At 33.5% G+C, this 18,207-nt stretch overlaps 1 protein-coding gene across 2 annotated transcripts in view; it reads left to right on the top strand.

Moving 5' to 3' along the window:
* Window positions 1-18,207, top strand: part of Srbd1 (S1 RNA binding domain 1) — a 226,249-nt gene that overhangs the window by 66,893 nt on the left and 141,149 nt on the right. For both annotated transcript variants that reach the window (XM_027934616.2, XM_071601541.1), the window contains 4 exons: window positions 436-543; window positions 4,458-4,615; window positions 8,235-8,325; window positions 9,018-9,125. In XM_027934616.2, the coding sequence (XP_027790417.2) occupies window positions 436-543; window positions 4,458-4,615; window positions 8,235-8,325; window positions 9,018-9,125 (465 nt within the window). The remainder of the gene's footprint in view (window positions 1-435; window positions 544-4,457; window positions 4,616-8,234; window positions 8,326-9,017; window positions 9,126-18,207) is intronic.

Below are 18,207 nucleotides of genomic sequence, written 5' to 3'. Positions count from 1 at the left end.
GAAGCTAATTATCTCCAAAAGGCCCCATCTCTAGATGCCATCACAATAGAGACAAGGGCTTCAATATATGAATTTGGGGAGGGGCACTGTTCAGTTCATAGCAGTACTGTTAGTCCACAGTAATAATTTTTTGGTGACTTTCTTGTATCTTGATATTTTAGTTATTACTAATAATGCTTTGATGACTCTTCCCAGCAGATTTTTTTCCCCTTTAAGTTTTATGTCTAACTGTAGTCAATAGGTTTTTAAAAATAAAACGTCCAGATGTCATAGTAACAAGTTCCAGACACCACAGCCTCTCCTTACAGATTATGTTACTTTTGCTTTAATAAAGGCTTTTCTCCCCCTTGTCTATTTCACACTTCTTTCTTCCAGGTGTCCTTTCATGGTCTCGTTATTGTCACATCAGGTTTAGTATGAGCTTTCTTTTTGCAGGTGGAGACCACGTGGCTTTGCAAGGCCAGAATTAATGAAGATTTTACGTAATTCACTGGATGATTCCTTTAAACGCCTTATTTATCCTCTCCTTTGTAGAGAGTTCAGGTTTGTATTTTGTCTTGCTTCATTTTGTGTGCTATTTATTTTGCATTGTACTGTTAAAGCATATAATAAGTATTTGTTGATTGAGTCACAAAGCCAAAGAACTTAGAATCACAAAGTCTTAAGTTTAAGCCTTGATTGCAATCTGTACATGCCTTATGCATAAGTCTTAAAACTTTGTTGTTAATTGTGATATACTTTTCAAGCTGGACCACTTATGTAGTCCAGCTTGAAAAGTATATTTTGGAATAATAGTCTTGCATTTTGACAACCAAGCCACATAAATGGTTTTATTGATTTGAGATTTGGTTTGGAAGAAACAAACTGAGAAGTTAATGGAGAAGTTACGTGCAGTCATTTTTTAGAGTTAAGAGAGCCAAAGAAAGCATAAGCAGGACATGATGAATTTATTACTGTGAAGAAGGAAAGCTGTTATATATATTTTATTCTCTAAAGCGGAAGTGTTTGGATGAAATGTTATCAGCAATGATGAGCAAATATCAGGACATTATTAAAATAGCCATTTAAAGGGACTAATAGAAGTTCTAAGAGCAATAAAGATGAAAACTACAAAAAAAAAATGGGGTGCGGATTGTTTTAGATGAGAAGATGGAAAGAAAAGAAATGTAGGGAGGCAAACCCCCTCCACTTCCATTTTCTCCAGCCTTTGTCCTGGTAGTCAGTCTTTAAAAACTAGCCATTCTCTCATATGGTCTTTCCTAAGTGGGATAGATTTATTTCATTCTCACTTTTTTCGAAGTTTCAGCAAGGACTACTTGGAAATTTCGATTTCTAACCATCTCATCAACCTTACTAGAATTTCTAGCAGACTATATACTATTTGTCTATTTTTCTTTTGCTTGACATTACCATTGAGTTCAGGGTATTGAATGAGCAGGTACTCTTAATGACACATAGCTCTCTTGTTCAGTTTCTTTTTATCAGTGACATTCAGTTTCTTGTTTCAGCCTTTTTAGTTGAGAAGTCCCCTAACAATAGTGTTCGTTTTGAAATTCTGTTTCAAATTTATGTTGTGCAACATCTCTTGCTTTTGGTGATAGGGCATAAAATTTAAAGATAGGAAATTCTGTCCTTAGTGAAGAAAAAATTATCTTATTTAAAAATGTAATTCCTTTTATATAGTTGTCATTAACTTATTTTTTTTTTTCATTATGCATGTTATGTCCAGTGGCACTTTTGACATTTCTGCATCTATTTGATTTGGGTGACTGTGGAATAATTTTGTTCAGATTGAATATAAACAATTGGTGCAGGAGTGTCTAACATATAATCTAGCAGTGAGAAATCACAAGGACTTTCCTTCTCTTTTTCTAAAATACCTTTGGTTAAAACAGTACATCTTTTTTCAGTTCTTAAGTTAGTTTGCAGACATTGTCTGGAGATGTGTCTTGATAGATATATTTCCAGGAACAGCAGTTGAGGAAGGCAGTCCCAGTCAGTTTTACTTTTCTTTTTAATAAAGAAAAATACTTTATTTTTCTTTTTAGTTGTTATTTTTAGTTATACATGAAAGTAGAATGCATTTTGACATATTATACATACATAGAGTATAACTTCCATTATTGTGGTTGTACATGATGTGGAGTTACACTGGTCATGTATTCATATATGAACAAAGGAAAGTTATGTCTAATTCATTCTACAGTCTTTCCCATTCCTGTCCTCCTTCCTTTCCTTCCATTCCCCCCCTTGCCCAATTTGGTGAACCTCCACCCGCCTCCAGTGGGCCCCCTGCCCACCCTTCTTCTTTATGCTGAGTAATATTTCATTGTGTATACATACCACAGTACTTTATTTTTCTAATTAAAAAGAACTTTGGGGCTGAGGTGTGGCTGAAGTGGTAACGCGCTCACCTGGCATATGCGGGGCGCTGGGTTCGATTCTCAGCACCACATAAAAATAAAATAAAGATATTGTGTCCACTGAAAACTGAAAAAAAAAAAAAGAAAAGAACTTTGTCCCAACTATAGGAAAATTGAAAGCATCAGTAAAGCACAAAAGGGGGGAAACATAATTTTGCTAGAGATACCCATTGTTAGCCATAGTTTTCTCCACCTGTGTGTGAATTAAAAGAGACCATTAAGACTATGTTATTTTGTAGTCATTTTATTCAGTTGACTATATCCTATGCATAAACTGCTTCTGCATTTCTTATTTCCATGACTGTCATGATCATTCATCCATGTGGCATTTTTCGTATCTACTTTATTTATCATTTCTACCTTGTCAGTTATCAAGAAGTGTTTTACCATCTTGTACTGTATCATGCATTGTTCCTTCTCTTTATGTCCATGGTTACTGTCTTAGTTCAATGCATCATCATTTCTTGTCTGGATTACTGTACTAGTGTCATAGATAGTTACTGTCTTCTATCTTTTCCAACATAGATTCCACATTGCCATTTTAAAATCCCCGTCTCATTATTTTATGCTTGTCTACTTACAGTCCTCCAGTGTATCTTCTTTGTCTCCAGGATAAAACCCAAGTTGGTCAGAAGAACATACATGACCCTGTGTGATCTGGGTTTTTCTTTCTTCTAGAGCTTTTATATGTTCACTCTGTGGCTTACAAAATTACTCACCTTTTCTATGAGTCATTTCCCTTTCTTTCTTCTCCGTTTCCTCTTGATTTACCTGAGCTTACCTAGTTCAGCTATCCTTCCTAGGCATTCCTGTTATGTTAGCACTTAACCATTGTTTTAAACTTGCCTGTGTATTTTTTCTGTTTTTTTCCACTGCACAGTGAAAAGCAGGGCAGAGAATCTTGTCTTTTTGGCTTATACCAATCATGGTACCTTCTGTAAGACTGTTAACAAATGTTCATCCAATGAATAAAGTAAAAGTGTAGATATAGAAATATTTGGAAAGATACTTCTTCTCTTGTTTGGCTGAATTTAGAGAGAATGATAATGAAATGTTTAGAGAAAATAGAGAAATCTTTAGAAAGTGAATTAAACCAGAGACACTAACATTAGTTAGCTGTGTGCCTCTTTTATAACTGTAACATATTCTGCTTCAGCACTGATATGAAATGTGCTTTGATGACTTTTATATGTTCAGTTTTCTTGTGGTCAATAGCATGTGTAGTTCACATAGTCTAAGAGAAGTTATACTCTATAAATTCTTAAGAATTTCAGGAGACAGTATGTGGAGAGCTTATATTAAGTAGGTCAATGGAATAAAATTTGGTCTCCAAATGATTTTAAGCCATAATGGACATTTTTATCATAGATTGTGCCTAAAAGCACACTTAAAAAAATAACTTCTCTGCATAAAACTGAAATTATTTATATGAGGCATGATTCTGGACTGGCTATTAGTATCTATGGTAATGTCATGACACTGAGAATGACAAAGGGGTAGATGTGGAGAATAGAGTAGAGAAGATGACTGGGATATTTAAAGGTAAATGTATAAAATTAAATGTTATTGGAGCTATCTGTGATTCAATAATTTGTTACTCTATTTTTTTGTGTCTATATTTTTCAAAATTTGATAAACTTTAATTTGACTCCCACATGACATGCAAGTCTTTATACATTTTTTTCTCACATATATGCATATCTACACTTTATCTTAGCTAAAAGGCTGAGAAGTGATATATACACCTCTAATCATATGACTTTTGTATATAGCAAAGAGCAGACAGAGAAGGAAGGTAGGTATGACAAACTCATAAAGATTGCTTCAAAATTTTTGTGGTATTATATATTACTGTGACTAACAAAAATAGACCCAATCTAATTTTTGTATGTGATGTTTTTCTTTTTAACTTATTTTGTTATAGGGAATGTTCCTGTGAGGAATAACTATACAAAATAATCCCTGTACTTTTTCCCTTTCCATTTATTTATTTATTCACACACTCATTCATTTATTTATTTTTCATTTCTGAAGAGCCAAACTGACATCTGATGCAGAGAAGGAATCAGTAATGATGTTTGGACGGAATCTTCGTCAGCTTCTTTTAACAAGCCCTGTTCCAGGCCGCACCTTGATGGGAGTGGATCCTGGTTACAAACATGGTTGCAAATTAGCTATAATTTCTCCTACCAGTAAGTTCTCTTTCAGCTTTTTATATAAAAGTTGTTTGGTCTGTTGTTAAGTTTTACTTTATAGATTTCATGAGGATTTGGAAATAATGTGAATTTTTGAGGCTTAGCAAATGGTTTTCTCATAGGGATATGAGAACCAGAGAATCAAACTTCATATTTCTCTTTATTTGTTGATCAAAGCCTTCAACATATGACCATCATTTACCTCCTTCCCTATTTCTCAGTAGAGAACTGAGGATTAACAAGGCTCGAACTTGAACCCTATCATCCTTTATCAACTTGTTTGACGTAGTTATATTTGATGCATTTTATTTCTATATGTTTTAAGCACCAAAAGACACTTTTGATTTGCCAGCTAATATTGTTTTCATATTCACTCATATATTTACCTTTTCTAATACTTTTCATTTTTTTCTGCATTTCTGTGTTTGCAGTTGAGCACATTTTGCATAGGGGGCAGACATGAAAATCTTATGCTATTAGTTTTTATGTGGGTCAGATGATGAGAAATTGTCTCAGTTTTTATTCATCTGAAAAAGTGTCTTTTGCCTTCACTTTGAAAAAGTTTTTTTATTAGTTGTTGATGGATCTTTATTTATTTTATTTATTTTTATGTGGTGTCAAGGATTGAACCCAGTGCCTCACATATGCTAGGCAAGTGCTTTACCACTGAGCCACAACCCCAGCCTTCTTGCCTTCACTTTTGAAAAATATTTTTGATGGGTGTAGAATTCAAGATTGGTTGTTACTTAAAGATGTCATTCTATTTTTATTTTATTTTTTCTGGCATCATATTTTCTGTTGAGAATTTAGCCAAAAACTTATTATTGTTCTTTTTGAAAGTAATATGTCTTTCTCCCCTGGTTGCTAAGATTTTCTCTGTGATTTTCAGAAATTTTCTTATGATATGCGTGTGTGTGTGTGTGTGTGTGTGTGTGTTTACATGAATTTCCCTTGGAGGTTTTTAAAGCTCTAGCATTTCTAACTGTTCTTAGAGCTTTCTAACTTGTGTTTTCTTTTTTTTTATTTTATTCTTTTTTATTGGTTGTTCAAAACATTACAAAGCTCTTGACATATCATATTTCATACATTAGATTCAAGTGGGTTATGAACTCCCATTTTTACCCCAAATACAGATTGCAGAATCACATTGGTTACACATCCACATTTTTACATAATGCCCTATTAGTAACTGTTGTATTCTGCTACCTTTCTTATCCTCTACTATCCCCTCTCCCCTCCCCTCCCATCTTCTCTCTCTACCCCATCTACTGTAATTCATTTTACTCCTTTTTTTTTTCCCATTCCCCTCACAACCTCTTGTATGTAATTTTGTATAACAATGAGGGTCTCCTTCCATTTCCATGCAATTTCCCTTTTCTCTCCCTTTCCCTCCCACCTCATGTCTCTGTTTAATGTTAATCTTTTCCTCCTGCTCTTCCTCCCTGCTCTGTTCTTAGTTGCTCTCATTATATCAAAGAAGACATTTGGCATTTGTGTTTTAGGGATTGGCTAGCTTCACTTAGCATAAACTCTGCACTAACTTGTGTTTTCTAGGGAAGTACTTTTTGACATTTTGGGATTCTTCTGTTCAGAGGATCATCACATTTTCTATTCTCTCTGCTTCCTCCCTCACAGATGCTTATGTGCGTAGGTCTTAGCTGTCAGTGCATTGTACCCATCTGCTCAGTTTTGGGTTTTGTGAAGATGTTTTCTTACGTTTATTATAGATGCACTCATGGGGTTTTTGTTTTTTATTCCTAGTTGTCTTCTTTTTTAAACATGATTTTTTTTATAACTTTATTTGTTTTTTTTTTTATGTGGTGCTGAGGATGGAACCCAGTGCCTCACACGTGCTAGGCAAGCGCTCTAACACTGATGCACAACAACTCCAGCCCCCTTAGTTGTCTTTTGGTGCTGTTCGTTTTTATAATAAATGGGAAGTCTGTTTTATCAATTTTTTTCTTCAACTACTGATTCATCATGTGGCTTTTATCTTTTGCTGTGTTAGCTATGATGAAGTTTATTATTCAGATTTTTTTCAAAAAATGTCAAATTACACTTTCCTTAGTTAAATTCAACTTGGTCATGATTCTTTCTTTTGGATATGTTGGTAAATCAAGTTTTCAGTCTTGTATTGCTTATAGGATAATTCTTTTGAAAATTTTTATCATGTAGATATAGGGACTTATCCTCAATCTTCATTGGTAAGATTTTTCTAAGAATTATCCATTTCATCATTTAATCAAAATACTACATACTATTATTTACATACATACTATTATTTAAATCTGTTTCTTTTTAATCTGCTCCATTTCTAATTACAGCTTTTTTTCATTTCTATACTCTATATTCTCTTTTCATTTCTATATATATAGCTATAGATAGATAATATGTCTCATATATTCTGTATTTTCATTTTTATATTCTATAGTCTGTTTTCATTTCTATTATAATTTATGAAATCATTTTAAAATATAATTTATTTGTCCTGCAAAAACCAAAAAACAACCAAAAAAGAATTTTACACCGACTGCCTTAGGAAAATCAGCTCTTCACTTTATTATTTGCCAGTTCCAAGTGCCTATTTGAAAATATTTTATAATTTGTAATATATTTATAGTTATATTTATAACTTAAATATAATAAAATTATTTCTAATATAATAATTTATATTTATTTATAATTAAAAGAAGATTCTTTGATTTTTCTTGATTGTTAATTGCTAAAAGTATTTTTTTTTTTTTTTTTTTTTTTGGTACTGGGGATTGTACTCAGGAGCACTCGATCATTGAGCCACATCCCCAGCCCTATTTTGTATTTTTATTAGAGACAGGGTCTAGCTGAGTTGCTTAGCACCTCGCCATTGCTGAGACTGGCTTTGAACTTGCGATCCTCCTGCCTCACCTTTACCAGCTAGGGATTACAGGAGTTACACCTGTTACAGGATTACACGCCTGGCTGTTAAAAGTATTTTTTAAAAAATAATTTTGTTGCTCCTTTGTGTTGTTTTTTTTCTATTTCATTAATTTCTGTTTTTAACTTTATTATTTCCTATCTTCTGCTTTCTTTGAAATTATTCTGTTGTTTTCTTAACCTCCTTGTTAGGAAAACATTGTTTACTTAGGTCACTTATTTGTATTAGATGATTACACTCAAATCTGCATGAAGTTTTAATTAAAAAAATATTTTTTATTAGAAATAAAATATTTTCTGTGTATTATAGTGTAGAAAAGTGCAATTCTTAAATATATAACACAAAGATTTTTATTAGGAAACAAATTCATATGTCTACAACTAAAAAGAAGAAAAAGAATAGTATTACAACAGTGTTTACTATGTAGTGAGTATTCAGTAAATGTTAGTTTTTACTAATTTGTTAACATTAACTGTTTTGTATAACAAAATAAGTGTAGGGATTGTTACAATCCATGTTACTTTGAAAGAAACAGTTTTTCAGAGGTCTTAGGGAGAAGTGAAAATGAATGATTTAGATTGCATTTGAAAAGACAAGCCTTTTCTCTTACAACTGGCTTAATCACAACACTGGTGTTATATTTTGTAATTTCTTACAACAAAATGGCTTTTTATTTATTTATTTTTTCCATTTTCTTTTAAGGTCAGATACTTCATACTGATGTGGTTTACTTGCATTGTGGACAAGGCTTCAGAGAGGCTGAGAAAATAAAGAGGCTTTTGCTGAATTTCAAGTATGAAAATAAGTAATCTTTTCAGTACTTCACTGGCCCAGCAAGAGATTCCTTTGAAACCTAAAATAGGGAGGGATCAAGGGAGGTGCCTTGGTGAGAGAGAGGGAGGCTTGTAAAACAATGCTGGGGCAAACTTCTGGAGAACTGCATATGGGGACTCCTGACAAGTGCTGCTTCCTCTCTCTTTCACAAATAAGAGGTGGTGATGTTGCCAAAAGTGAGCATTTATTTCTTATCTTTGGCCAGTCTTCTTCCCCTGTCTTCTTTTCCTTTCTTCCTTCCTTTCCATTCTCCTTTTGTTCTCTTAGGAATGGTCATAGTTTTAGTTAAGAATGTTCAGAAATTATGACAACATAATTCAGCCATATTTTCTTTATTACGGCTTAGAATGCCCCAGCTTTAACCTACTGCCATTTAATTTTGATTCCTGTTGATGGGAAGAAAGCTGACTGATTCTTCTTGACATTGTATGACAATAAACTGTTTTTTCACTGCCATCTATACCAAATGCAAGGGCAATATCTTTTAAACTGCATGTCTATTTTTCTTTGAAACAATGGAGAGGTTGCTTGGATATATGAGAGAATAAGAGCAGTGTAGAATAGTATTTGTGCATTCTGTACATTTTCTGTGGTTGATTTCAGAGCATGCCTTGAACTCATCCAGTTTCTCATTCTGTTTCTGCCTTGAAGCTGCAGCACAGTGGTGATTGGAAATGGAACCGCCTGCCGGGAAACCGAAGCTTACTTTGCTGACCTGATAATGAAAAATTACTTTGCACCACTGGATGTTGTTTACTGGTAAGGATGTTAGGAATATTTGTTTTCTTGGAGAGCCATGGGAGCTTCTAAAGTTCCTTTTGTGATGAATTCTCCTTTCTCTTTTTTAAGATATATGTCTTATTTGTCCTCCTTTCCCAACCCACCTCTTGTTGTTCATGAGAGTTTTGTAGAATTATGTGAAGTGTCTGTCCCTTGGAGAAATTTAGGACAGGAATGACTAGAGCAGGATGGGTCCTGAATCCTCTCACAGAAGCAGCATATTAGGGCTCACCTAATGTGATTTTCCAGGTGTGCATGGTATGTGTGTTTGTGTTGGGGGTTAGCAGTTACAGATTGTACATAACTTTGCCTGCGTTCTCCCAAATATTTTAATGAATCATTGCCCTTCGGAACTGAGAGCCAAGGTAAGGATATGAGTTAAAAAGAATTTTTGATGTTCCTTTCTCATTTGTCTTCCTGGTTACAAGATTTCTTTACATATAGGCATACATATAACTTATGGATGGTTGTGGATCAGTTTGACTCAGTTTCTTTTAGGACTTTCTGGTAGTCCTGTTTTCATTTTCTGTCGTTTTCCCTTTGGACCTCAAATAGCCAAGATTACCCATTTCAAACTGTAGTGGAATGAATAGGTTTATTTCTAAGAAAGAGGGTAGAAATAGTGGTGGGTATTTAGGGGAAAAGTACTCAAGAGCCATTTCCCACTGCTTAATGAGAAATCTAATAACTATGATTGTCAGATAATAAATAGGGGATTTGTAGGATGAATAATGCAAAATAAATAATTAAACCTACAAAAGGAAGAACTCTAGGATTCATTTAGTAGGCTAGAAAATATGGGACAGATATTTAGTGTAATATTCCAAGTGCTTAGAGTGTATGTAATCAGATTAAGTCAGGAAAACAAAGTCAGGGTGCCCAAAGAGAACTAGGGGAACATTAGGGACAAACTGTAGGTTCCATAGAGCATGGTTCAGGAAAGGTATAGATTGAAAAGTTCACCTTAGCTTTTTTCCTTCTCTCTCTTGTGTTACTCAAGTTGGCCTGGGTAATATTGTGGGTCTTCCTATTCTGAAACTGAAAAAATGTACTTAGTACTTAGTCCCTTTGAGAACCTAAAATAAGTACCCGATATAGCTGATTCTGTTAGTTTTTTTTTTTTTTTTCCCCACAGCCAACTTTGATTTCTTTTTCACTTGTTACGTTCATTTGATGTAAATATCTTGGGTACATTTGTAGTGATTATAAATACAACTCTCAAATCATAAAAAACTTTAAGTAATAAAAACATTCTGAATTGCATGTGAATATTTTGAGGAAGGGTACTGTGGATTAAATCTAGGCCCCTGCATATGTAAGGCAAGTGCTCTACCACTGAGCTATATCCCTAGCCCTCATCTGATATTTAGATAGTATATAGTACTAGAAAGGGTGAGCCATGGAAAGACAAATCTGGATTCCCTTTTTGTTTTCATCATTTACTAGTTATGCAAGGTTAGAATAGTTTCTCAGTTTAGCTTCACATTTCCCTTCATCTTTAAAATGGGAAAAAGAGCTGGGCATGTGTCATATGTCCATAATCCCAGTGACTTGGGAGGCTGAGGCAGGAGTATCATAAGTTTAGGTCAGCCTGGACAATTTAGTGAGCCTATCTCAAAATAAAAAGTAAAAAAGGCAGGGAGTGTAGCTCAGTGGAGTGCTTGCCTAGTCTGCATGAGACCTTGGTTTAATCCCCAGTAGTACAAAAAACAAAAAGCAAACAAACAAATGAGAATTTACAGTGACTGCTTTAGGAAAATCAGCTATTCAACTTCATTTTATTATTTCCCAGTCCCAAGTGCCTATTTGAAGATACCATGTTTTCTCATCTAACACTTTGAGGTTATATTGAAATTGAAATCTCCATGCTTTCTCAGGTAGTCATTTTTTGGTACCTTCTAAACAAATAAGCTGATGTACATTCTTATATTCCTTTCACTCATCCTGAAAAACCTTTCCTAGTGATATATACTAACACATTTCCTCTGACCTCTTCCTTCTAACACTTTCACCTTGACTTGCTGCAGTAGGTTAGCACATACTATAATCCCAAGTTAACGTTTCTATCATGACCCATGTATCCACCTTTTCTATCATCTGTTTCTCTCCCTACTCTTAAAATACCTTACATATTATGGGGGAAGTCATGCAAAGCTTCAAATCAAGTTGCAGAACGTAATATAGGCTTAGTTAATCAGACAGGTTTAAAAGTTGGAAGTATTCTTGAAAAATTGTGCTATTTTTTGTATCATTTAAAGTGTATTGATGGAATGATTTGCCATTTTCAGTCTCCTGCCAGATTGCAGGCACTCAATTTACTAATATCCTAATATTTGTTTCTATTAATGTTAAATTACTATACTTAATTATGTTTTAATCTTTTATTCCCATTTTTTCTTTTTTAAAGAATAGGGATTTTTTTTTGGGTGTGTGTAAGTAACAATAGTGAAATTTATTGAAATGTAGAAATGGCTTAGCTGCTTGGAGACATTTGTGTTCATAGGTATTGTGTCCATTGTCTCCTTCACTGAAGCCTTCTCAGATCAAAGGACCATATTTATCTCTGTCTCCTTTACATTAAGAATATTAAGTGTCTATCTTGGCAAATATTAATTTTATAAGTATTTATTCATATTATCCATTTAACTTTTTAGTTAGATGTGTCTTCTTAAGACTATTGACTGGAATTATTATAAGTTGAGTATCATTTACCTGAAATGCTTGGGATAAGAAGTGTTTGTAATTGTTTTGGATTTTAGAGTATTTGTATGTACATAATGAGATATCCTGGGGATGGGACCCAAGTTTAAACACAAAAATTTATTTATGTTGCATATACACCTTATATATATGGCTTGAAGATAATTTCATACAGTATTTATGGTGTACCCATGTTTTGACTGTTCTGTCACATAAGGTCAGGTGTGGAATTTTCCACTCTGGTCTAATGTCCGTACTCAGAAAGTTTCAGATTTGGGCACATTTCAGATTTTAGGTTTTTGAATTAGGGGTGCTCAACTTTTATATGCACAAAGTATAGAAATTTCTGTTCTGCGTAATGCTCTAGTAATTCTGACTTGATGCTCTATTTTTTCATTGATAAGAAAATTTGCAATTGACAATTATAGACTTATAGTTTCCCCCAAATAAATGATGATTTGGAAATAAGATAATTATATGGTTAGAGTTGTTATTTAATGAACTATGAAAGAACTGAAAATAATATTTAATCTCTGTATCTTGTATTTCAAACTTTGATTAAAAGATTAGGCCAAATGTTGCTTAGAATCACAGCATTTTGTGTATTTTGGACTATCACAGATATACATGAGGCCACTTAAAACTTGGGATCAGAAAATGGAAGAGAACATTTTGTGTTGTTTTTGACTTTAAGTTTAATGTTTCTACTCTGAAAGCTGCAACATATAGATGGATTTGAGTAGGCAAATATAGGAAGCAAGAAAATATAAATTAATTTTGCTTTCTAATGATCTTTCTCATTAGAACAGTGAAAAAATTTGAAAATAGATTGAACTGAGAAGGTGTGGTATGTAACAAAAGAATGAGAGAAAAAAAAGAAGGAATGGTATTATATAGAGGGCTGGGAATGTGTTTTCAGAGGTTACTATATACATGGGACCTAGTGAGTGAAGGCCATGGCCTTAATCAGATCATATTAGTCAAAAAGGCCTGGTGCTGGACACTTGTGAAGCACACATTGAAGCCTATTCTGGTGCAATACCAACCTCTAATAAAAGAAATTGGTATTGCTTTAATTTAAGGAATATAGCTTTGTTGCTTGAGATAAATTGATGTACCCGCCAGAGTTTCTAGCTGAATTACAGGGAATTTGATTGAGCCTTAAAGGATAACTCACTTGTTATCTTGATAGCAAAGCCAGTGAAAATTTTTTGCCTTAAAATTTTAAAAGTCAACTTTTTTTCTTTAAAGGTATTACAAATATGTTATGTACATTAATTAGAAAATACAGATATATGGTAAAATTTCCTATTTCCTAAATTGCTTGGACTATATTTCTGGACATATATGTGTGTGTGTGTGTGTGTGAAGAAAATCTTTTATATATTTATATATATTTATTGTTTTCCCATGCCAACAAACACACTCTGCTTCATCTTTTAAAGTTTACTAGGTAACATTCTTGTGTAGTTGAGTCTTATTTAGTCATGCCTTATTCAAAAGCTTGCTTTTTCTAGTCATTACCATTATAAGCTAAGCTAAAGTAAATGTTCTTATGCTAGATATTTGCATGTGCCATATTTTCTTTAAAATACATTCTGGGAATTAGAGTATGAGTTTAAAGGAACACCTTATCTCTTCTCCTACCTGAAAAATGCTGAAATACCAAACCTAGAATACTTAGGTTATTTCTATACTACATTTCTCCTTTCAATATGTTAACCACTTCAGGATTCTGTTATTTAGAAACTTATATTGCTTTTATATATATATAAAGGTCCACACAGAAAGGGAAGAAAATAAAGTATTTGTTTTGGGGAACGGGGATACCAGGGATTGAACTCAGGGGCACTTGACCACTGAACCAAATCCCCAGCCCTATTTTGTATTTTATTTAGAGACAGGATCTCACTGAGTTGCTTAGCACTTCACTTTTGCTGAGGCTGGTTTTGAACTTTTGATCCTCCTGTCTTAGCCTCCTGAGCTGCTGAGATTATGGGCGAGAAACATTTTTTTAATTGTCAAATACATCAAAATATACCAAAGACTATATAAGTTCTATACAATTTAAAAAGAACAAAGTGAACATTCTTATTTCCAGCTTTGAAACCCTTTATTAGCTTCTTCTTTGGATTGTCTTTTGCTGCCTATCCTCTTTCTACACCCCATGTAATTGCTTGTTTTTGTCAACTTCCTTGCTATGTCCAAAAGACCTGCTAAGAACAAGGTAGAGGAGGAGGAAAAGTTTATTTGATTCACAATTTCAAATGTCTCAATCCATAAATGCCAACTCTATTGTTCTGGGCTGGAGGTAAGGCAGAACATCTTGGTGAAAGGGTATCGTGGAGAAAAGCAATTCAGGACATGGCACTAGGAAGCAAAGAGCTCCACTTACAAACTGTATACCCCAATGGCACACCCCCAGTGACCCACTCTCTAGCCACACCCTGCCTGCCTACAGGTACTACCCAGTTAATCTGTTCAGCTGGATCAACACATTGATTAGGTCAAATCTCTCATAACCTAATCATTCACCTCTAAATTTTCTTGCACTGCTAACACATGAACTTTTGAGCGACACCTCATATCTAAACCATGAAGCTGCTATTTTGAATTTTATGTGAATTATTGCTTATTTAAGAAAATTAATTCTAATTATGCATGTTTAAGTCTTTGGAAATACAGTGCTATATTGTCTTCCAAAATGATTTCCAGTTGATACTCTTAGCAATAAATCTCTGATTCCATTGTTTTGTGGGATTGGCTATTAAACACTGTGTCTATTTTGGTATTTTTGTTTTGATTTTCATAGACTTGAGTTGATTTCCATATAATTAACTAATTATATGACCTTATGTAGGATACGTAAGCTTGTTGTAATAGTTTCTTTATCCATAAAATAGCATAATAATAGTTCCCATCTTAAAAAATTGTGTTGAAGGTTAAGTGAGTTAATATATGGAATGTGCTTAGAATAGCACCTGGTACATACTTGCCATTATTATTAGTGAGGTCAGTGGACATTTATATTTCAATTGTTCATTGGCTGTTTGGGGGTAATCAGGGATAGCTTATTTATGTCCTTTGTTCATTTCTTCTCCCTATTCCAGGTTTTCATTTCATTCAATGATTTGGGAAGTCTTTCTATTATTAATTATTAATCTGTCATGATTTTTTCAAATTATGGAAAAATTTTCCCCATTTTTGTTTATAATTTGATCTCTTTATATACAGAAGTTTAAATTTTCTCAGATTTATCTTTTTATTTTTGAGTTTTGTATTATGTTTGAGTCTAGAATATTAAAAAGTATTGTATAGTAACGTTGAATATATAAATCTCGCATATGTCCAGGAATATAAATTTTAAAAAAAAATGCAGACTTCTCAGGCTTTTATTTTCCTAACTTTTCTTTAATTCTTTTTCTTTGTGAAGCCACAGAATTACTTATATACCTGCTTCAAAGTTTGATTCTGTAAGAAATTAAAAATTGACTAGAGAACCTTAGTTTAGATAACAGAAGTAGAGACTAGAAGAAACTTAAATAACCTGAGAAAAGTTTTGAAAAACAAAGGATGGATGCTGCTTTTCCCACCCCTTTGTTTTTAAGGTGTCCTCATTCACCCAGCTGTTATATTTTGTGAGCCACAGAGCCTCCTGGTTTCTCCCCTTTCTTCACCTCCCCTCCTTTACTTTTCCATTTCCTTTCTCTTCCTTTCTTTCCACTTCCTTTTCTTCCTTAATTCTTTTGTTTGTTTGTACGTAGTTTAGTCATCTCCTGTTGTTTGGCCAGCAGGGTTATTTCCAATATCTGGTTCTAAAACTAGTGGTACAAACCAACAAACCACAATTTTAATATTTATTTACAGGCATATTTAGTATGATATTGGTTATGAGCTGAGGAAGAAGGGCATTTCTGTTTTTAAATTTATCATTGATACTCAATAGTAAGAGTATTTATATATTGATAAGAAAATGAAGTGTTTTTTTTTTGCCATCAAGTAGCATTTTATATTGCTTTTATTCCATTTGTAATATATTGGAATTGTTAAATGTATGAGGTGATGTCTTTTAGATCTTCAAAATTTTAGCCATTACTCTTCAAACATTGTCTCATTCTCTCTGTGTTCTTATTCAGAAATTTTAACTATATGCATATTTAGCCTTCTCACTCCATTCTCCATGGCTTTTAACCTCTCTTTTTCATTTTCTGTCTCTTGTCTATCTGGGCTGCTTTGTGGTTGATTTCTTCAGGTCTTTCTTCCTAGTTCACTAGTTTTTCTTTAGCTTTATTTATTCATGTGTTGGTGGGCATTGGGGTCATTGCCAGTGTTTGTCTATTACAAATAAAGGAGCATGAACATTTTTTTAAACAAGCCTGTGAGCATATGCTTTCATTCTCTTAGATAAACAAACATGTGGAAAGGGTATATTGTATGGTAGGTATGAGATTAGCTAAAGAAACTGCCAAATTATTTACCAAGGTAGTTGTACCATTTTGCATTCCTACCAATGATGTATCAGAGTTCTGGTTTCTCCATATCTTCAATGGAATTATGGAATTATGGCTATTGTTTGGTATGGTCAGCCTCATTAAATTTAGCTATTTTAATGGATTTGTTGTGGTATCTCATTGTGGTTTTAATCTGCATTTTCCTAGTGATTAATGATGTTGAGCATTTTCATTTGCTTATTTGCCATTGTGCATCATCTTTTATGAAGTATCTGTTCAGATCTTCTCATTAACAAAAATTGAATTGTTTTCCTTCTTTTTATAAAATAAGAATATTTTAAAATGTATTCTGAATACAAACCCTTTCTCGGGTATATTTAAAAAAAAAATTTGGTACCAGGAATTGAACCCAGGGGAGCTTAACCACTGAGCAACATTCTCAGCTCATTTAATTTTTTTTATTTTAATACAGGATCTCACTAAGTTGCTTAGAGCTTTGCCAAGTTGCTAAGGCTGCTTTTGAAGTTGCAATCATCCTCCTTAGCCTTCCTATCCTTACAGGTGTACAACACTGTGCCTGGCTCAGGCATGTTTTTAAAACATATACTGGTCTGTAGCTTTTTAGTTTTTTAAAACCAGCATTATTTGAATAGCAAATAATTTTAATTTTGATGAAATCCAACTTAGGTTTTTTAAAAATAGTTTTTGTCTCCTATTTAAGAAGTGTTTGGCAAAACCAAGGTTGCTATAATTTTCTTCTATTGTAGAAATTTTACAATTTAACTTTCATTTAATTTTTGTAGGATTGACATAATTTTTAAAATTTATTTATTTATTTTTTGTGGTGTTGGGGTATTGAACGCAGGGCCTTGTGCATGCTAGGTAAGCACTCTACCAATTGAGCTATATCCCCAGCCCCATATAATTTTTAATTTCTATTTTTACCTGTAGAAATTCTATTTTGTGTGCTTGATTATTTATGGTTTTTAGTTGTTTCTTAATATATTTTCAAGCCTGTCTTTGACTTCCTTAACCATATTAAGCATTTTGTCTTATAGTCTTGTGATAATTTTAGTCTAACACACTTGCAAATTGATTTCTGCTGTCTGTTGTTAACTTCTGATTCAGCTTTGTGGTGTTTTGTTTCCTTTTCTGTTCAGTTTTTATTGTGAACTCCTGATTTTCTTGGGAATTTTTCTATTGGAATTCATTGAGGCCTGGATTGATTGTGGGTTGCTTCAAAGAGGATTTGCATTTTTTCTGCCAGGTGCCTGTAGATGCTACCAGTATCTAGGATCACTTAAATTCTTAGTTTTCTTTTGACTGCCCAGGTAGTGTGAATTTCCGATGCAAACTACCGAGATGACTTATGGTTCTACATTCTTTCTCATCAGTGATTCTGTATACATCAGCCTGTGACAAGGTTTGAGTTAGTCTGGTTTCTTTGTTATATACCAGGGTAGGATGTAGTGAGTTTATTTCTATTTTACCCTTATACCAAAGTCTTAACTCTTTGGGGTCCCAGTTTTACATATTTGAGGGAAGGTAGAGGAATCTCTTATTACCACCTGCCTGAGGTGCATTCTAGGTTTTGTCTTCTGTTCCTCTGGTTCTGTGAAACTCCTTGAGGCCATGAAGCTAGAAAACAAAATATACTCAGTTCAGCAGATACCCTAGGCTGACAGTCAGCCTTAGAAATCCAGCTTCTCATATGTATTGTAATTTTTTTAGTTTGAGTATTTCTCTTACAAATCCACTGATGCACCTGAGAAGATATATTTGGGATTTTTAGTTTTCAAAAATAGGTTAACCCAGGTGGATAATCTGTTTTATTACTGGAAAAGGGGGCCACTATTTGGTGTTCTATATTAAATTTAAAATTTGGTGTTTTCATAAAAGAAAATGTAATT

This window comes from Marmota flaviventris, chromosome 14 (assembly GCF_047511675.1).
Source record: "Marmota flaviventris isolate mMarFla1 chromosome 14, mMarFla1.hap1, whole genome shotgun sequence".
NCBI classification, from domain to species: domain Eukaryota; kingdom Metazoa; phylum Chordata; class Mammalia; order Rodentia; family Sciuridae; genus Marmota; species Marmota flaviventris.
This window is presented reverse-complemented; position numbering and strand designations above follow the sequence as displayed.